The following is a 21,845-nucleotide window of genomic DNA, read 5'->3' as shown; positions in this document are numbered from 1 at the left end:
GAACTTGTGGAAACAAATTAAAACAAATTCTGGATCATCAGCTGAATTTTCAGCTAATAATGAAGCTTTAGGCTTCCAACACTTATTGCTAATTTAAACACTTACAATCAATCCCCTGACCTTTTTGTACAGTTAACACAAATTTTTCTATGTGTCTGAAGTGAAACCGAAATGGACTGAAGTAGAAAAAGAGCCGATCAAGAACGCTAACTAAGATCATTTTAAACGGTCACTGTGTAACTGCGAGTATCCGTGTGTACCTTGGTGCAGGAGGGGGGGTAATTTAGGTGTAGAATGTCTTCCTCATCACTGGAGCTGACCTAAGAACACAACGGTTAATCATCCACTATCGGGCAGGGACAGGCAGAGTGAGAGAACAAGAGAGGAGCCGGGTGAACAGCTGAATGACACTTTGAGGCATTTGCACTTGTTAAAAGGCAAAAGAAAGAAAGAAGAAAAGAGGAGTCGTACATCAGACAGTTGGAACAAAAGGATATGCTCACCCGAGAGTGGACAACAGAAATCTGCATTTGAAGACGCCTCTTGCTGATTAAGGATTTGAGTTTTACTTCAGTTTTGCCTGCTGTGGTTAAACTCCAGCATTGTGTGTCTGTTTGTGTGCATTTGTGTGTTAGCATGTCCGTTCTGTAAGGACTGTCCTGTTTTTGGATTCGATTGTGAGCGCAAGGGGAGGCCACATGGGGCCCGGGCCTTGTCCGGGATGCCAGCTGCTGCGGTGAAGCCTGCTCTGGACATGGTTGCCGAGGGAGGGGGCGTAGGGGAGCGCGGGGTGTCCCAGTGGGAAGCCTCTGGGCTGGGCCGGCAGAGGCTGCCTCTGCCCTCCCTGAAGGTCCCCAGAGAGCTGCTGCGCAGCTTCCCCCACTCCAAACGGGTTGGATCCTACCTGGTGGGGAAAATGATCAACAAGGGCTCATTTGCCAAAGTGATGGAGGGGCTGCATATCAGCACAGGGGAAAAGGTCAGTGCTTTCTCTCCAATTTGACAATTAGAGAGCAGACATGAAGTGACATGTCACTGACTGGTGGGGTGGCACACTGGCAAAGAAAAAGATCACACACATACAAGATTATGATTACATGCTTACAACTAGTGCCTTGTAACTGATAATTATACACTCTTGGGTTTAAAGAACGTAGTAGTCTGTTATTATTCTTGTTATGTGCACAGAACTCAGTCAGATTCATCCATAACTGCTTATTTCATGACTATGAGGGGTTTTACAAGACAACATTTGCTCAGCAGATTTAAGAGGTCTGAAATGCATCTGTTTCTGTGCAATATGTCTGTCGTTGGTTCCTTTAAAAAGTGCAGACTGATGTTAGAATCGGCGCTCTTTCAGATTAACAAAAAACATGAATTTGCATCTTTGTAAGTACTCTGTGTCTTCCACATCTATTTTTGGTGATATGGCAATCCATCTGCACTCACTGTGCAGGCGAGACTGTGCATGTGTTTCATTAATGTGTTTGTGTGTATCCATAAGTGTAACTTTCACCGGTCACCGAGTCGCTGACCCTGGCAATGTACCTGACCTGGTTGCCTTAGCGATGGCCAAACTCATCTGGGGGGTTGTTGTTCCTCTTAACCCAGTTTACCCTCTGCAGGTAGATACTGTGTTAAGGTGAAAACTGTAAACCTGCAAGCATCCACTGCTGGGGGCCTTTGGATTTTTCTGGAAATGTTTTGTTGACCTAAGCCAGAAATGTTACATGTTTATGACACAGAAACTCACGCATGCAGTAAGACACAGATTTGGTAATAAAATGAGCCCTTTTGATCTTAACTGCTATTTAAACCAACGGTGCTACGTGTCCAAGATGCCAAGATGCATCATTTTTTAATAAATAAAACATTTACTTTGTTTGTCTTTGCAGACTATTTTGGTTGTTTCGTTTTCAAATTTTCTTTTTAGTTCACTTTCAAAAGTTTTTCTTTTTTATAAAAAGAAAGAGTGCAGGATATTGTTTCACTTAGTTGTGTTTTTTATTTTTGGGGGAGGAGGGTATTATTTTATTTCATTTTAATTTTGATATTCAGTTTTAGTCCATTTTAAATGTGCTTGTTTGCCACGATCGTTATTCTGAGGAAAAATAGTTGTACCGAGCACAAATGCTGTTGTTACCAAATATTTAAATATTTTTTCTCATTTCCAACTTAGTGTTGTTGTTTCACCCTATTAAAGTAGTTTTATATGAGTCACAGTTTACAATAATCCTTATTAATCTTACAATGAGTCTACGTGTAGCTTTCCCTTCATTCTCCCTTTAGGCCAATTCTTTTCTGTTTGGCTGCTTCTTATACTGAACAGCAGGTGGGTGGAGCTGCAGTGCTCACAGCCAGTTCCTGAGATCACCATATTAAGGATATTCTCTCTCTGGCATCATACTAAGTGGCAAAAATCTAAACTCGAGCGTTCAGAGCAGTCCGTATCCTGAGCTTTTGAAGGGTTCATGACTATAGGCCGTTGGCTCAAACCTCTGGATGAGTGGAGAAAATGCAGACACAAAAAGTGACAGACCTACGCACCCTACTTCCTTAAAATAAGCCTCTGAAATTTCAACCTAAGTGTGTTACATGTTGGTCATAATAAATATCAGGTTTTCTTACAGTCACCTGTGAACATTTTAATCTATTTTCTATATAAAGCAAAGTGTCTTTGTGTAAATTTCTGTTGATTTCTGGCAAAAACAACAAAACAAAAGAATGTGCATGTGTGCATGTTTGTTCTCAGGTAGCCATTAAGGTGATAGACAAAAAAAAAGCACGACAGGACTCCTATGTACAGAAGAACATGAAGAGGGAGCCTCGCATTCATCAGATGGTGCGACACCCTCATATTGTAGTTCTGCTGGAGGTAAAGACATGAAAATAAAAAATCACAACAACAACAACAAGAAGTACATATTCACCCATCAACCATTAACATCATCAGAAATACACATACATGAATCCAGAGACATATTTCTATCTCAGTGGTAGATGTTGATTGCAGACAGTAATTGAAAGGTTATTTTATATCTGCTGTGAACCACATATGAATAATCCTGTGCGTCAGACTCTGGAGACTGAGAACAGTTACTACATGGTTATGGAGCTCTGTGCTGGAGGAGACCTGATGGACAGGATCTGTGAGAGGAAGAGGCTGGAGGAGCGGGAGGTGCGGCGCTACACCCGACAGATCCTCTCTGCTGTGGAACACCTGCACAAACACGGCATCGTGCACAGGTCGCTACACGCACGCACGCACGCACGCACGCACGCACGCACACACACACACACACACACAGGAGGAGCATGTATGCCTTCGAGGCAGATCTCATCTACAATTTTAGAAGGCTTCTGACTCTGCTCCATGTCTTTATCTAGTCTTCATAGTAAATAGGTGGATTTACTCCATTGCATCGTTCACAGTTCACTCATTTGCATAGAGAAAAGATCAAATGCTTTTTGAACAGTTGTCAAATTGTTATATTACTACAATCGGCTTTAAGTCTCTCATCGAGTAAAACTGATGTCAAAGCAATACAACAGATGTTATTTAGAGCTTCTAAACATGCTGCAAATGGTATCTCTTTATACTAAAATGCAACCGATGATGTAATGATGATGATACTAATGAAAATGATGATGATGATGAACAATCAACAGCTTAGCTGGTGATCAAATAATGAAAAATCTCCTTCTATCTCTCTGACTGTGAACACAGTAGGTCCAGGTCACCTGCTATATAAATATATATGCAAAACATGGAACAGGAACCTCCCTGTGATTAGGAAAATGATTGCACAAAATGTTTTCACATTCTACAACCAGTTACAAGCAGTTGCAACAACAAACTGGTTGCAACCAGTGTTGATCGCACAGCGACTGCACAGGTCACCTGCTGGGAGGCAACCTGTCTCTAAAGAATTGTCTAACTTGGAGTGACTGCAGTCACTCTCAGATAGGTTGGCACAGGTTTGCAAGTAACTGTTGCCTAATTTATTAATGCAGACAATTCCCAATATGTTCCCAATAACTTGCCTGTCTGCTCTTTACATTAGGGAACTCAGATCATCTGGTTGCCAGCTGTATTCTACTCTGTGCTCTACTCCCAATAAAAGCAAGGTTGCTGTACATGTACCTCATTTAGCATTTAAATCACAGTCCTGCAGCAACTGTGTATCTACTTGTGGAGGAAATTCTGAACTTCCCTTTCAGATTACTGAGTTTCTGGCTGGAATTTGAATTTCTGTGTAGATGGCAACAGGTTTGCAATGTTCACAGATTTATCACAGATTGGATGTAATCACTCAGTCACCTGATAGCAGACTGATGCTATCTTATGACCGTTTAATCAGTGTCTTGTCACACCGAAGCCACTTTAAGGATGGCAGCTGCCTGCAAGTGGTGTTAAATATTTGTTGATGAGGGAGAGCCAGTCAGAGGAAAGTTGGTTTTAAAGGAGATAAAATGGCCTGTGTCAGGTGGACAGTGAACTGATGGGGCTGTATAAAGACCCATTATAGAATAAATATGGATTATTTTAAACTGTGAATCATGCAAAGCTGCTCTAGTAGAGCCCGCCAATAAAATAAAGGGGGCGGAAATTACTGTAGTAAGTCCACTTTAACATTTTAACTCATACCTGGTTTTGTGCCCGACTCCAACTAAAGCTCAGAATCATAGAAAGAAAAGAAAAGAAAGCTTTTGGGCAACCAGCTGTGAGGCCACAGTGACCCCCAAACCTGATCACTTTTGAGTACATTTAGAATTTAGTGCCAAATTTGAATCTCATATGGCCTTTGACATGTGATCTCCTAAAGCATGTTTGATAGGCGAGTAGAAAATCCTACCAATCGAAAATTACTAAGAAAATATTCTTGTTGAGCCGATTGGTCAAAGATATTTATTTTTAAAAAGGTGGAAAAAAAGAGAGAGAATTAAAAAACGGATCAAAACAAAAAGTTGTTTATATGGTTCAAAGCTTTATGATTCATACACACATCTTGAAAAAGCATGCATATACACGCAGAAAGAAGTTTGCAGGACATTAACAGCCTACAGAGGAGGAAGTGCTGGGCACAGCGCGGTGTGGGAGATGAGAGTTTTATTTTAGTGGTATTTAAGTACGTGTAGGTGTTAGAGACTCAATAGTCTCTCACACACACACTTGCAAAACAGCCGCACACATTATGCACAGCTCTGCGCTTTGGTTTAAGACCTTGGCTCCTCTGAAGGTGGGAATGTGATTACCAGGCTATGACCTCATCATCCTGCGCCGGCGCCATGATTCACACATCATCACAACATCATGGACTTCCTCTCTAATGAAGTCCCTCAACGACGTCGCTCTCAACCCTTCAATGGCACCTCTTTCTGTCACACACACCCACGCGCTCACCTACACGCACGCACTCGCTCACGCGCGCGCGCGCACACACACTGCACCACAATGCCACACAGAGATGATTAAACTGGAAATAAATGGAAATTTTGCACTTAAACGCACCTCCTGCCACCCACGTTCAATAGGTTCACCGCATACATTTTCTCCTTTATGACAATGTCTGCTCTCGCTCTCTCTTGCTCTTTTTTCTCTCTTTCTTCCTCCGCCTCTCTTTGAACTTGTCTCGGGTTGTGTGAGCAGGGTTTTCTGGATTTTTGGTTAGATGAAGGCAGATGAAAGGAGCATGGCGGATTCCCAGGCTGTAGTTTATAGGGGCTCTCTCGCTCCTGACCGCAGATTTTCATTTAGCTTGGTAGTTTTAGTGCATTCAGTGTGGTTGGTGGTGAGGCTGGGGTACTTTCAGGGGAATGAAGCAACTTTTTCAGGTGAACAGAGATATGGTATTTTGGTAAAGAATAAGAGATAAGTCAGAAAAAGGTGACGTGAATTGATTTGAAAATCGAGTGCAGGCTTTTAAGTTTGGGCGATTAGCTTCTTTTCTAAAACATAATCACCAGAGGAGATTATTCTGACAAAAACTCTCTTTTTGAGGATTTTTTCCAAAAGCTTGAGCTCTACCCAAACCCAAATTTAGCGTTTGGGTTATTCCTTTTGCTTCTGTGGGTCCAGTCTGATCCCATCTCATCTGGTCATCTATAAATACACAGAAAAAGCTTAGTGTTGGAGTTCTGAGCAACCACCATGATGTCTGTCAAGTAAATTGCCCCAGAACACTCATCAGCACTGTGTGGAGAAAAATAACTAGAAATTCCTGTAGGATTAAGGACAGAGCCTTATAAAAATTCTACTATGAACCACATTCTTCCTTTGAGACCTAACCGATTTGTCTCTTATTTTCCTTCTCCCCTATTTTCAGAGATTTAAAGATCGAAAACTTCCTTCTGGATGAACACAACAATATAAAGATTGTGGGTATGTTGTAGTTTCGTCACTAACATACTGATTTCAATTATTTACGCTAAACTGTTTTAGCTATCTAAAATTTCTGAAAAGAACTTTGCTGTAAGATGATGATTTCTCCCACAGACTTTGGCCTGAGTAACACCCTGAAGACTGACTCTTTATCTCTGGAGCTCCTCAGCACCCAGTGCGGAAGTCCAGCCTACGCCGCCCCGGAGCTCCTCGCTCACAGGAAGTATGGACCCAAAGTGGATGTGTGGTCTGTGTAAGTCTCAGTGTGTCTATCAGAGAAACTCTCTGCTTGGATATTGAACACATTTTTCTATAGTGTTGTAACCGATTATGTAATGATTTTCTCAGTATTTTTCATGTAAATGTGTCGACCGCCTCCTCACATTTTCCCGTTGTGTGTATCTACAGAGGCGTGAGCATGTTTGCAATGCTGACAGGAACTCTGCCCTTCACTGTTGAGCCGTTCAACATCAAACAGCTGCACCAGAAGATGGTCAACGGGGAGATCAGCAGCATCCCCGGTGACATCAGCAAAGGTACCTATCAGAGTGACCGAAACAAAGCTTCTTTCATTACCGTATTTAAACAGAATGCAATCATTTGAAAATCTCATAAACCAAAACTTTATTCACAATAGGACAAAAAAAAATGGGACGGGGTTATGTTTACCGCTGGTTAGCACCCCCTCGTCTTTTAACTACATAAATGTCTGGGAACTGAGGAGAGCTGCTGTTGAACTTTCAGGAGAAGAAAGTTGCCTCATTCATGACTGAAATAGGATTGTAGGCTCTGAGCAGTCCTGGGTCTTCTTTGCCATATTTTAGATTTCATAATGTGCTAAATATTTTCACCTGGATTGCAGACAGGTCAGTTCAGCGCCCGGGCTCTTACTACGAAGCCATGTTGTTGGCATAGATGCAGTATGTAGTTTAGTGTTGTCTGGCTGAAATATGCAAGGTTTTTTTTCGTGAAAACGATGTCATCTGGATGCTCTTAAACCTGCGTATACATCTTTCAGCATTGATCATGCCCAATTCAATTCAATTCAATTCAATTTTATTTATATAGCGCCAAATCACAACAAAAGTCGCCTCAAGGCGCTTCATCCCACAGGCATTGATTGACATCCATATTATCAGAGATCCAGGATTTCAACTGAGTGCTGATTACAAGCTAGATGACTCCTTTACTCATTGCGCTAAGGTGTGCGCTGTCCATGATTTCCAAAAAATTATTTCAAATTTCAACAGGTTTCCACTTTGTCTTTGTCCATTCTAAATCTTTGCATGATAGAGATTTTACCTGCATTTGTGGATGACATGGTGAACTGTGTTAACACACTTGATTTCCGGAAGCGTTGATGAGCCCGTGCATTGATGTCCAAGATAGAATTGTGCCCATCTTTAATGCAGCGCCACCTGAGAAGCCCAAAGATCACAGCCATCCAGGACTAATTTTCAGACTTGTCCCTTGCACACAGAGATTCCTCCAGATTTGCTGAATCTTTTGATGATGACATTTACTGCGAATGATGAGGAATTCAAAATCTTCAGTTTCTAGTGAAATTGTTTTGAAACTGTTTCCCAATTTGCAGACACAGTTTTTTGCAGATTGGTGAACCTCTGCCATGATTATTGGGCTTATACTATTAAAAAGCCACTGGGTTAAGTGTAGTTCTGAAGTTGAGTCTTGGAGAATGAAGCGAATGAGAATAAGTGAGTAGACTTAGACATACCAAAGAAATGCCAGATTATATTATGAGCTGATGTAGCTGAAAGTGTTTATTCATTCTGAAACCAATATAAAAACAAGTCTACATGATGATACTTATTAAACCTTTATGGAAGTCGTGTTTTTGCCTTTAGACGTGTCGTAGCATAATAAATCGGAGGAAAGAAACGTTTTACAAACTGCTTACCTCTACCACTTGTCTTCTGCCAAGTCCACAGCAGCCTCAGTGTCCTGTTTCTCTCTACTTTATTTTGGTCTCTCTCTTACACATAGTCCCATCATTACGCTCAGTCATGGCGCCATGTCACCGCAAACAAACATAGCTCCTGTTACTGTGGGGAAAACCAGCACAGCTCCGAGGCTCTGAAACTGTGACAAGATCAGATTAGTGGCTGTACCGCTGCCATGGCCGGGCATCTGAGACATTCACATTAACTTTTAGACTTTATTCTGCCTCCTAATGGGGCTGTGTGCTTCTAGAGTTTTTAAATTATGCATGATACCGATTCTTTTTCTCTTCAGCCATGGTAATTCATGAACTTCATGATTTGGTGAAGACTGGCCCGTTTCTTAGCTTACGTGCTTGTCTGGCTTGTTTCTGTGATATCCTTTAAATTATATATCTTTGCTTTCTAGGATTTTCTTTCTAGGCTTCTCTACTTTCATCTTAAGTATATTTTTTTCTTTCATCTGTACCAGTTTGCCAGTTTATGTGTTTGTTGTCTGGAGGAATGACGATTCCACAGGTTCACTGATTAAAATTCATCAATCGTGTGTCTTCCTTTGATCTGTTACAAACAAATTGAGTTGTCCCTGGCTGAGACAGGCGTCTGGCTCTGAACCAAAAGCGAACTGATAGCAGTAAAGTGAACAGAGCAGTCTTGGCTGATGTGTCTTTGAATGTGGCAGCCATCCCGCTTGAACCCATCTGCTCTTTTACACTGTGAAACGTATCTGGAATCCCCATCTGGACTCAAACTATCATCCATGCTTGGCTGCCACAGAACAGCTCTCTGTCACAGGCTGACAGGCTGAATTGGTTCTCCTGAAGGGAAACCCTGCCTCTCTCCTCGCTGTCTGATACAGTTTCACAAGTCACAAAGAGCGAGCAAATTAAGTCGTCAGTACTCTAAGTATGTATCACTTATAAGGTTGCAACAGCAGTGGAAAAGATGGTTCTCGGCCCTGGGCTCATCTGTGATGAGATGTTTATCAAACAGTAACCACAATCCTGCCTGTGATTAACGACCAGCTGATGCACACTGGCTACACAGGTCCTCTCATTTCTATGTCTAATGCTGCTCTTTTCTCTTGACCACAAAGCAGAAAAAAGGACATTTTAACAGTTATCACCTCCTTCATGAGAATCTACCCATGACCTTCCTTTAACAGCTCTTTTAGTTCAGTTCATTGATCCACTATTGATCTACTGGACATTTTCAGAGTAAGGAGAGTGGATATACTGGACAAATCTATCTATCTATCTATCTATCTATCTGTCTGTCTGATGCATTAATGGGAAGTTAGAAAATGCTTGTAAATTTCTTCGGCTTTCTGAAAATGGGCAATAAAAATTTAAACTCAACCAAATATAGAAATCGCCTGTTTTAAAAAGATTCATCTTTGCAGGTGCTGTGTCATTTGTGTTGTCTCTCCTGGAGCCCGACCCAGCAAAGAGACCCAGCGTTAGAGCTGCCATGGAGGAGAGATGGATAAATGAGGGCTATTCCAAAAAAGCTCTGCACACTCTCTCTCATAAAAACAGGTACAAACACACCTTAACGCATGTGGTGCACATCCAATTCATCAATATACACAAAAGACAATGGTAATGTGTTTGCAAAAAGTGGAACCCTTCTTGTAACGATTGAAATGATTTATACCGTTATTATACTGTAACATAAGAATGTGCATCTGTTCCATGAGAGAAAAGGAGGACACAAAGCCTCTCCTCAGGGAAAGTTCTGCAGCAAACATTACAGTGTGGGTAAAAGAACCAAGAGGGAAATCACTGCGTGTCTGAGAACAAAATGAACATTTTTGTGGTCTGCAGTGTAACAGCTTTGTGTATTATAGCACAACTAAAAAGCTTTTATCACTTTACGCAGAATGGAAATGCAATCATGTATGGCTCCTGCTGGAAATAATGCGTTTTCCGAAATCCGCAGGAATGATGCCACAGTCTGTGAGCGAGAGCCGTTGCAGCCCTGCTCCAAAAATCCTTCAGCTCCAAGTCTTTCTTTGCCACACAGGCCTGTTAGAGCCACTTCTTCTTCTTCCTTCTATTTCTCATTTGTGAGCCTTTTCCAAAGCTTTCTCTTGTTTTCCAGGTTGTCTTCAGAGGATCTCAACTCGACCGTGCTAGAATACATGACAGAGACACTGGGATATTCCCTCTCTGAAATCATACACGTGGTCACAACCAACCGACCCTCGGCCCTCACGGCCTCCTATCACCTGCTGCTCAGCCGACTCAACAGGAGTCAGAGAGGAGCCAAAGCCAGCAAGGTATTCCCGTTATAACACACAGATATACACACAAAGGCCTGAAAACATGAAACACAAAAAACCATCAGTACAAGTGATATATTCATGGTTTGGCATCAACAATGATTAATTTGTCAGAAGCTAGAGAATAACGACTGGAGTCTTCCCAGCAAGAATACATGGAAAGAGAGGAATAACAGTGAATCCCAGACTCCACAACAGGTAATGCTGAGGTCGCCCATCTCACTACTATTATTACTCTCCCTGACATATTGGTTCAATCAACAGTCAGATAAAGTTTTGATCCATTTTAAGTATAAAGTGAATTTGGGCCACTCATGTGTGCTTACAGTACATAATAAAGGAACATATAAGTCAAAAACATCCCACACAGAAAAACTGACCATGCATCTCATTCATTTGATTCACATAGACTGTATATAACACGGACATTACCAGCTGGTTTTTGGACCCGTACTAAAGTCTAGAATTAAAATTCAAAATTCTAATTCAAATACAAATTTTATTTGTCACATACACAGTCATACACAGTACGATATGCAGTGAAATGCTTACACAACTGCTCGTGGCCTAAAGAAAAAAAGAAAGGCTATCAATAAGATAGGAAATAAATATGAAAATTAAAAAGGGTAAATTTAACTAGGAAGGAATAAAATAAAATATAAAAATTAAAGTTAAAAATGAAATAACTGCACAACACAAATTAGAATGAAGGGTAAATTTAACTGGGAAAGAATAAGATCAAATATATGAATTAAAGTTGAAAATAAAATAACTGTACAACAAAATACACAATACACAGTATAGAAATATATAAGAATGTATGAAGAAATATAAATATATATATACACAATAACAGCAGCTGTACAAGTATTAACTGGAAATGAAGAATATAATGACCAGTGTTGTGCAATCCACATTATTTAGTGTCTTGTGCAGTGCAAATATGCTTAAAGTGATTATCATTAGAGGATCACATGCTAACATATCTGCTAACACCAACAAGCTTATTTAACAAGCTGCTTCTGTAAACCCCACAGACACAAACAGCTGCTAATTATTGCTGCTTAAAACACAAAATGCAGCCTTTCTCTCACCATCTCTTTTGTACAGACTTCTTCAACGATTGGCTCTACATGAACACATCAAGTCGAATTATATATCTGTTACATAATTGCACTAAAAACTCCAGAAACCACACACGCGTACAATCAAAATCAAAAACTGCAGAGTTGAAACCGGGCAGAAAGATAGAGGCAGCAACCACCTGTCAATCAAAGTAGCCATGTCCTAAATAATGCAATGCTTTTTGCATTGGCTTTAATTTTTTTTAGTTTTTAAGGCAACATTGTGGTACAAACTAGTGTCAGGTAGTGTGTTTCAGTATCATACATGTATTGTTGGTTTTATATTCCTCTTTCATCATCCTGACAACCAATCACTGATCAACCTTCAGAATGAACCAACCAATGAAAAAAGCTTGAAGCAGCTGAGCAAGCCTCTGAGGAACCAACAGGCAAGTGAATTTAAGAGCAGCAGAAAGAGGACTGAGAACCTGCACAGAGAGGGTGACGAGAATCGGTCACCTTCTCCTTCTCTACCCCAGCTTCCTCACTCTGCCTCTCCGTCCTTACCCCCTCATCTCCCCTCTCCTTCCCCTGCACCTCTGTCTGCAGAGGAGAGGGCTACTGATGAGGAGACCTTAGATGCCAGAGAGACACTGTTTGCAGAAGGTGAGGAGGGCATTAAATACAAATGCTGCATGCAGTGACAGTATAATACAATGTCAACTATACTATACTTTTATCTCGTTGTATTTTAGTAACTGTTTTTGGAGACAGGGAACTCGTCCACCTTTCTCCTCCTAAAAACTCCACATCTCAACTCTGTGACTCCGCCCCTTGCCAAGTTCCCTTACCTGCAGAGCCAATCAGAGATACTAGCACGTCAAGACCAGTCCGAAATACGCACCTGCTCAGGACTACTCAGTCAGATGGTGCTGCAGACCCCGTGTCAGACTGCTTCAAAGGCACCCGACGCCAGGAAGATTCTAATCACCTGAGCATCAATGAGCGACTGGAGAAGCTGCAGACGTTTTATTCATCCGAGAAGAACGGCACGTCTCCCAGGACGCTCCTGGACACTGACACGCGCACCACACACTCCTCAGACAGAGGCCACTTGGGTTCTGTTGAGGCGTCACAGACATCGCCCTCTTCCCCCCTCCCACTCCTCAACAACGTGGCGCTTAAAGACGGGCGGGGAAGGAAGATGACATGGGCAGGGCTGACCCGACCCGGGCCCCCGAGACTCCTCGTGAATGGGTCTAAACCTCCTGCTCTCCCCTCACAAAGACAACATACTCTGGTCTTCAAGAACCTCAGGCAGGAGAGGGGAAGGAGGAAAGAGCTGTCTGCAGCACGAGGAGAAAGAGTAGCAGGAGGGATAAATGGAGCCAAGAGGAACTCAATTCAGTTGCGCTCGTCTCTCCAGCGTCGCGTGGCAGACCTGAACCTTCCACTGCTTTCTGCAGGCCTGCAGGGGAAACCTGACAGGAAGAGTCAGCTACACAGCATGGACTACTGACACAAAGATGACAGGATCTGATAGTATTTCAGGGACAGTAACTAAAGAAGTATTCAGTAAATACTGGTGTCAACAGAAATAATAGCGAGCAACAGTTATTTGGAACAGATTTAAATGGCAGCTACAGAAAAGTACAATCCTAACGATATTACTTTCTCACTCTGCTGTTCTCTTCATGCCTTTTCTCACCAGCAGGGTCAGTGCTGCAGTGCCAAAGCTTTCAACTCTTAACAATAAGCTAGTCATACAACTCCAGTGTCCATCAACAAGACTTTGGCTGAGCACCTATCAAGCATGTTGTTCTTGAATTTCGACGTGCTGATCTCCACTGACACAAAGTCAAAGGCAGAATTTAAAATGATGATTTTTTTGCTTTGTTTGTATTCACTCTTCTGAAATAGATTTTTGTACTGACAGTGAAAGTAAAAGCAATCCTTGATACTGGTTAATGTTTTTATGTGCTTTCTTTTTCAAAGTTATTGTTGCCATAAGAAAAGAAAAAAACAGTCACACAAAGAATACAAATATTTTTATTTATTTATTTTGTGGTCTGTGTCAGATGTACACTAAACCATTATCATGGTTAAAAGAAGTGATAATATGAAAACATGATGATCATAACAAGAAATATATTATAAATCTAATTTAGGAAATAATCTATCCCTCAGATTCATCTTTAACTCTTCTTACTCCATCTTCTTCCGATTATCCGGCCCCAGGTCGTGCTTTTTTTGGACCAATGTCTCACTTGGTGAGAGGAATAAAAAATGTTTGTGAGCACAAACAAATATCAGTTTGTGACTATTTGATTGACGAATATCTTGCCAATCAAATAGTCAAGCTTGACAAGGGTAGTAGAAAAAAGCACAGGGGTAATACATTGTATATGCAAGTATATGTCTATTATTTTAATAAATTGCTAGTTGGTTCTTAGGCAACATTATAACATCATAACACATCATGCAAGTTTTGCGGTCATAAATTAGACGTTATTGCCATGAAATTAAATGCTATTATAAGGTGCTGTAAGTGCATAATGACTACACAATTTAGTGTATTGTGATATTATCATGTTGCAACATAATGACATCATAATATCTGATCTAGATAAGAACCTTCAGGGGCCTACTGACGCAAAGATGAGAAGACTTGGAAGTGCACCTGTGCGCCATTTTCGGTTGTTCAACTCCTGTATAGTAGGAGTTCACAGACAAACAGAAAGTTTCTGTATTATGGTAAAATTATAGGCACTAAGCACCCATATGATTTACGCCCTGACTAGTATCGGGCTGACAGATGCTAAAGGTTACTGTGCTTTAAAATCATAAAATTTAAGCTCTTACATGACACAAAGTTGTTGTTCTGAATGCACCTTCATATACAGAGCTATCATTAGGGCTGTATCGTCACTGATTTCTAGAATCAATTAGACTCTGATTCACAAGGTTCTGATTTGATCCACGAGTCGATTCAATTTGAATCAGAGAAATTTTGCCTCAGACAGTCAGAAGCATTATAATTCTGATCATTTATCAGTACATATCCATATTTTTATATCTATAAAAAGAAAGCTGACACTTGCGAGACTTTATCAGAGGTGTGAGCATCACAGCAGATGCCTGTGAAGGAGATGAAGGAGATTTTCCCGGCCTGGCTTTTTATAGCAGATAACCTTCAAAATATTCTGCAGTAGAACAAAAACGGAAGAAAACCATGAACCAACATATAAACATTACCTGATGCTGCTGAAGTGAAGCAGAGCAACGTTACAAAGGTTTGATTAGAAACACAGCTAAGCATTTTTCAATTTTGCATCATTTTAAAAAGTTAAAATTTCTTTAGTATTGAACAGCAGACATGAGACTTTCTTCAGGGAAGTCAGTTAAATTTAAGCAAGCAATAATGCAGAAAACAGATTTTTAGATGGGAAACTGTTCTTGAAGTACACTGAAGGGTGCAGGAAGTGTGATTTTATCATGGTGGAAGCAAAACACCAAAAGTCAGAGGGACTTCGTGACGATGTTTATGTGAAGCGAAATCTGAAGCGCAGTTTGAATCGTCTTTGGCTGCTGGTTCAATCAGTTTTGGTTGGAGAGTGATAAAACCTGCAGCTTCAGACTCGAGCACAAAAAAGTCGTAAACACAAAGCGCGAACCCGCCGACGCATCAGAATCAGTGAGCTGTCGGCCCCGACGGCGTGTCCGTGTACCTGCCGTCGGGTGAGAAAGCGTCGGGTCCGCGCTTTGTGTTTACGTCTGATTACGTCTGACACCCGATTTAGCTGTTTAGTGGTTGTCGAAATTTAGTGAGGTTTAACCTGAGATTCTCGTGTTTCGGGCAAAATAAATGTATATTTAAAAAGTCAGCAATGTTTTCTCCCCAAATCTCTGGCTTGTGCCACCCCAAGTCTAGGATCTGCGGATCATTAATATTCAGGACAAAGATGTAGAAGAATCTGGTTGCTGCTTGGTGGCTCTCAATAATTCAGGGACCGTCATCTGATACTTTTGTTTGCGAGTGTGTGTATTGGTGAGGTGGATGTTCTGTGTGTGCCCACTATGGACAGATTGAACCCACTGAGCTGGATACATTTCGAACTCCAGTTACCTCTCTGGCTACTTAACAGTGATATGAACCAGTAAGCTCTGATACTGTTATCAGACATGAGCACACATTCAAGCTGTACAATAGTAGAGTAACAGTAAAGCTGCCAAGTAAAGTAAGCCTATGTAAATAAAGGTGCATAACATTGAAAACAAAATATGTTATTTCAGTATAACTCTATAATGAAACTATATTAGCTCTTTGGATTAAATTAACATAAAAAGATCCATAATGCTTGTTTTGGATGCTGGAAATGTTGGTGTGAGTAAACAAGCATTGGTAACCCTCACCCGTTTAGAAATGACTTCAGTCACACTGATTCTGAATAAACCATGCGCACAACAATTTGGATGAACGTGGTATGGAAATTCAATTAAAAATGCATGCTGCACCTACAGATGTATCCATAGCTACTGGAACGTTGCATTTGCATGCATGCCACAGGAAATGTCATGTGATGAGCATCATGCCATTAACAAAGGCTTTCAAAGGTGTTAGAGAACATAGCGTTCAAGCTCTACTGGCTTCATGCAGGAAAAGTTAGACTTTCCACAACCAGTGGTATAAAAGGGTCCATTTAGGTCAGAATGACATCCGAGGGTCAACGTGAAGCTCTGTGAGGTCTTTTGCACTAACTACACACACTTTCTGAAAGTGGAATGGGAAATAGTAAAAGATCAGGATTATACATGCTTTATGGACAGCTGTAATATAAGGTCTCTGAGACATTTACATCTGTTGGATACGGTGGCCCGGAGAGGCCAAACAGACTGCAACTTAATAAAACACCAGCAATAAGAAAAACGCTGTAAAAGCACACAAAACACAACGGAAATAGGGAAAAACAGATTGCCAATAGCACAAGGGAAGTGTTTATGGGGAAACAATAACCCGACGGACCAGTTGCAGGAACCAAAATATGCTAAGAATTGCGCTGGGAGACACTTAAAAGAAGTGGAGGATCTATCACTCTTGTGAGGAAAGAAAAGATGAGAGGTAAGTGTGTTAGCCTAACTATTAGCCTAAAAATCCATCATCAGTATTTTATGAATCATGATAAAACACACCTACCATGTTTTGGGTTCCTGCAATTGGTCCGTCGGGTTATTGTCTCCCCAGAAACACTTCCCTAGTGTTTTTTCCTATTTCTGTTTTCGTTTTTCCAATTTCCGTTGTGTTTTGTGTGCTTTTGCAGCGTTTTTCTTATTGCTGGTGTCTTAAGTTGCAGTCCGTTTGGCCTCTCAGGGCCACCGGACCCAAGCAGATGCTTACATACTGCTGATGAAGAGGGTGAGTACCCACAAAAAGATGCTATTCAGCTGCTGTTCAGTGACATTTAAAGCTGTCTGTAAAGACATCTGCAAGCACAGTCGTGAGAACAAGAACGTTTTCTCAGGACTCTGTGCAGTCCCAAGAAAAGTAAAATCCATGATTCAATAACTTGTAGAACCACCTTTAGCAGCGATTGCTGAGATGCAGCTCCTGAGTTTTTAAAAAGCATTGCATAATCTGACCTTGAAGTGAGTTTGCTGGGACGTCCAATCCTGGGAATATCTGAGATAACACACACCTGAAGGTTATGGCCCATTTGGTAAGATGCTATAGGGATGGCTGCTTGTGGTCAAGGGCAGTTAGTCATGTGTGCTCATTTAGTTAAAATTGTTCAGACATCAAACATGCCTGGACTTGTCTCCCTGCAACTTCTTTTGATGTTTGCTGTTTTTTGTTAAGTTAGTTAAATATTAGAGAAGCATTAGAAACAGCAGCCGTGAGCTTTCTGAACCCAGCAGATGTGTCTTAAATCTTTTTTTCACTCATTATTTCCCTCCAGTCTCCCTTCTTTCCTCATTTGTCTTTGTACCCACTTATAAAGTCATTGTAAATTTCTTGTCTTAACTAGCATTTGTTCACACCACCCTCTGTGGATCAGTGTCTTTGTCTTTACTAAATTGCTATGCAACAATGTGGTCTCGTTAGATTGCTTTTGATTGTCTGTGCACAAAAAGTTGTCTCCGTGCAGACTAATCCTGAGGGAGAATCGTGTATTTAAAAGCTGCAGAAAAGAGCCCACAAAAAAACCTAACGTACCCTGATTGTACTTGTAAGCTGAAGCCTTCATGTCTGCGTATGTGTGTGTGCCTGCGTGCGCGTACACTGTGAACGCATAATGCCACCGTCTACAGTCTACAGCTCAGTTCATCTGTTAATGACTGATGAGAGATGTCCCCAGATGATCCCAGAACAAATGCAGGATTAAGAGCTGATACAAAACCACAAATATGTACAATAGACAAGAATATTGTATCGCTATCATGCATGAAAGAGAAGAACTCATCCACTCAGCTACCCCCCCTCGAATATCATGATATGACACAGATTTTTAAATTGCTAGTAACGATGACACTGATATGGAAAATACTAACTGGTGGTGAGCTGGAGGCCACAGGGGTTACAGGTGCAGTGCTTATGGAATGAAATGGATGGTGTTACTCCATTAGCACTTCAATAGTCTTGGGTGTCTCTGAGCATAATCGCTGTGTCCATCACGGTGTTTGCGCGCGCGCCTGTGTGTGCCAGTCTGGGTAACCCTGTGTTCCGGCGTGTCTAGTTTCTAATGATGGTCATCCATAATTGAGAGTCACCTCGCAGTGGAGGGCCGGGAACAGTCCAGGGTGGCGCGGTGGTTAACTGGGCTCCAGCTGCTCACCGTGAGCGTCCGTATATGAGTCACGGGGGGTCAGCGGTGCACAAAACGCCCAGCACCGCAGGGCAGCAACCTGAGCCCAGGGCAGTTTAATTGATGCCACCTCTGATTAACTGTCAGTTGGGCATCAACACCAGCTAATTCACTAAAGGACGTCCTGACCAGAGACGTTTTAACCTCGGCGCGTGGGAGCCGCCCTCAGCTTAAACACACGTCGACTTTCAAAGCGCGGTAGATCATCGGAGAATGGGGAGAAAATCCTGTTTGTCCATGAAGCACATCAAAATCCTGCAGTACAGCACTGTAAAAGTTTAAGGTCAGGGATGGATGGACAGACACCTTTAATATCTGAATTGGGTTCAGTGAGAATCACTTCAGTCTTTTAACTTCTCTCTGCCATGTAAAGCTTCTCTTATCTTTCCTGCAATGAAAATAAAGGCTAATGAAATCTTTTTACTAAAGTGTCTCATCATCTACATAACAAAACATGACATGAAAAAAGCTTCCTCTCTAGAGGTCGTCATTTACATTTATATTCACTAAACATTCAAACTTACTAACATTTTATCACATCTAAGCCAATAAAAACAATATTTTAAGTGAACTGTTCATTATAAAATATTATTGGCACTCATAAACAGTAAGAGATGCCGCTACAGGTGCACAGTTTATGTCAACCTAGTAAAAGTCCATACATTTGTTTCTAATAAGCAGACAGTTAAAATTAGTCAGTTATCTGTTTTACATGTTCCTGGGTGGATTTGAGAACAATCAAGTGTGCAGTTGTAATTGTTACTCATTCATTAGCAAATATAATTAAAGACAAAGTTTTTTCCACCTGGTCCCACAGAAGCTGTGCTGTTTAATGGATTAGAGCTCAGCTCAGTCTAAAAGAATTCTTCACTGAAAATGATTTTAAAATTCATGGCTTCAGAAAGTGGCCCCAAGGACTCACGTTTTGACAATATTAATAATGTGACTGGAAGACTGAGCACATGGATCGACCCAGCAGAAGTCCCCTGCTTTAGGATTAGGTTCAGGAAACTAAAGCTTCTTTCTTTGTGACTTCTTGGTCTTTTTTCAGTTTGCTAATGCTGTGAATCCACCACAGCTATCAAAGAGGCCAGCTTTAAACTTTTTTAGCATTTCAAGCAAAAAGACTGTGAGATTTTAAAGGATTAATATATTTCTCCATAAAGTGTGGAACTCGTTTGGTGCACAGATGTTAATAGGTATAAATGATCGACTGAAAATGAGTGATCATCTGTAATTTATTCCCCCCCACTCTTCTGTAACACTTCTGCAACCAGGCCGTTGTTCCCAGACAATCAAGTTGATCTCGTGTTTAATGTGCCAACAGTCCCCCGGCTTGCTCTTTGTTTGAATGAATCATTGCTTCGTGAAAAAGATCTTGGGGAGCTGCCAGCTGTTTTGACAGGCAGGACTCAGCACCTATGCACAATGGAGAGGCCGGCCCGACGCGCCTCCACATTCAAACATACAGCTCTGTGAGCTACAAGCATTTATTAAAGGCAAACTTGCCACAGACTCTGCCTCTTTGATGTTCTCTGGCAGCTGCCCTAATGACTTTAAGCATTTCAGATTTCTCTTTGTTTGAAAGTTTTCATTCATTTTCAATCAGTACTCTGCCTCTTAAACTTCCCCGTGAGATTTATTTTTACAGTCTTTCTGTGAGCGCAAAGCTGATAAAAACCAAAAACACACAAACTTTTTGCTATCAGACAAACTTGCATGCAAGGACACATCAATTACTAATGAAGTCTGTTAGAGAGAGCAGAGCCACATAAGTCAGGGGTGTTGAGTTCGGCACATTTTGTTCATACTACGAAGAAGACTTTAAAATGCCAACGTGTGAAGCTCATTTTGTGGAGAACTGTGTGCTGAAACAATTCTTTTATAGTTCTCAACTGTCTGGTCCACTCTACGCAAGTAAAACTGCAACATCTGCTGAGCTACAGCGCCATCTGCTGGATGAGCTGCATAATGCACAAGGATGGGCCAGTTCCTACCTTTGATATTTCATCTCTGAGGCACACACAGCGCTAGAAATGTGCAATGAATTGAACTCACTTGAACAGCATAGCTCCCAGGTATTAACCAGGGTATGTTTAATTGTTTTCCTTATTCCACTCAAATGTAATTGTGTTGCAGATTGTCGGAGTTCATTCGACCACAGTTTGACTGGAGAACAGCTGCAGACATGTTGAATTCATTGCATGGGCAAAACTGTGGATGATTTAATCCACATATTAGTTCATTCCACTTCTTAACTTTTAGTTTCACTATTTTTCTTTCCACATGTGACTCAGCAGTGTAGCGATTTACACATCTGCCTGTCAAGCGACCGATCGCTGGTTTAATCCAAGGAGGAGATGCAGATTTCTTGGGCGTTGTGTCAAAAAAAGCATGTGGTATAAAAATCTGCCACGCATGTGCTGTGGTGACCCCTTGCGACAAAGGGAGTGACTAAAAGTAGCTTCTTCCGTTCGTGTAAATAGGTTCAACAGTATATTCCATTTTAAAGCAATTTCATTATTTAAATGAGTGAAACTGAAATAAATGATGTGGTAAAATGCTCATTTTAATGTGGCGCAATAATGGAAGCATTTTTCTACAGCTGAGGTCTTGTTAGATTTTTATTTATATTTTCTTATTTTAGCATAAGACACTTGAATATCAGTAATTATCAATTTTAGTAGTGTATTTTTTTTTTTGTCAGATTAGATCTGTTGCAAAGGTCAAGTGCTTCCCATTTCTGATAATATATACTATGAAATGCAGATATATTTTTCTAAAGTTACAATATATACTACCCTAAGTTGTGAAAATTGGAGTGTGCAGTTTGCCCTTAAAAAGTTCAGGGAACTGGACAACTGGAGCACTAAATGACTGCTACGCCTAAAAAGATATCTACAGCATCTGAAAGTCATGTCTTTAAGAAAACATGTCACTTTGTTCCACCATACAATACGTTCTGCAAAGACTGATTGCCAGTTCCTTCATTTTTCAGCATGACAATGATCCCAAACACGCTGCCAATGCACTAAAAGCATCTTGATTGAAAAACACACAGTGGAACATTGTGAGACATGGATTGGCCTCCACCAGAGCCCGGACCTCAGCATTGCTGAAGCAGTGTGGGAGCATTTTGACAGAGAACAGACCAAAAGGCAGAAACGTCCAAAGAAGAGCTTTGAATGTCCTTCAAGAAGCCTGGAGAACTATTCCTGAATACTTAAACAAAAGACAAGAAGGCTCGACTGGTGAAGAAAAAAAAGCACTCACACCAAATATTGAGTTCCAAGCTCA

The 21,845-nt window shown here is 41.1% G+C and overlaps 1 protein-coding gene and 1 long non-coding RNA gene across 3 annotated transcripts; one reads left to right on the top strand and one right to left on the bottom strand.

The window, feature by feature from the left end:
* Positions 1-212: 212 nt before the first annotated feature.
* LOC101480049 (hormonally up-regulated neu tumor-associated kinase) lies at positions 213-13,651 on the top strand. Of its 2 annotated transcripts, none has more exons than XM_014413429.3 (11): positions 213-979; positions 2,753-2,875; positions 3,077-3,246; positions 6,327-6,382; positions 6,497-6,635; positions 6,791-6,918; positions 9,743-9,878; positions 10,444-10,621; positions 10,742-10,822; positions 12,078-12,354; positions 12,444-13,651. In XM_014413429.3, the coding sequence occupies exons 1-11, from the start codon at positions 722-724 to the stop codon at positions 13,205-13,207; spliced, it is 2,310 nt and encodes a 769-aa protein (XP_014268915.2). In that variant the 5' UTR covers positions 213-721; the 3' UTR covers positions 13,208-13,651. The 2 variants fall into 2 exon arrangements, with proteins under 2 accessions (XP_014268915.2, XP_004542271.2); XM_004542214.4 differs by having other exon boundaries at positions 214-979; positions 10,739-10,822.
* Positions 6,058-7,813, bottom strand: LOC143412577 (uncharacterized). Its single transcript, XR_013093090.1, has 3 exons — positions 7,685-7,813; positions 6,766-6,922; positions 6,058-6,103 (listed from the first exon to the last, which is right to left on the bottom strand). It is a non-coding gene; the product is annotated as an uncharacterized LOC143412577 (long non-coding RNA).
* Positions 13,652-21,845: the final 8,194 nt, after the last annotated feature.

This window comes from Maylandia zebra, linkage group LG15 (assembly GCF_041146795.1).
Source record: "Maylandia zebra isolate NMK-2024a linkage group LG15, Mzebra_GT3a, whole genome shotgun sequence".
NCBI lineage: Eukaryota > Metazoa > Chordata > Actinopteri > Cichliformes > Cichlidae > Maylandia > Maylandia zebra.
This window is presented reverse-complemented; position numbering and strand designations above follow the sequence as displayed.

Coding starts and splice junctions, on each gene's coding strand:
- LOC101480049 (XM_004542214.4), top strand. CDS start 722: ATGCCAGCTGCTGCGGTGAAGCCTGCTCTGGACATGGTTGCCGAGGGA. Junction 3,247..6,326: donor AAACACGGCATCGTGCACAG/GTCGCTACACGC, acceptor CCCTATTTTCAG/AGATTTAAAGATCGAAAACT. Junction 6,919..9,742: donor CCCCGGTGACATCAGCAAAG/GTACCTATCAGA, acceptor TCATCTTTGCAG/GTGCTGTGTCATTTGTGTTG.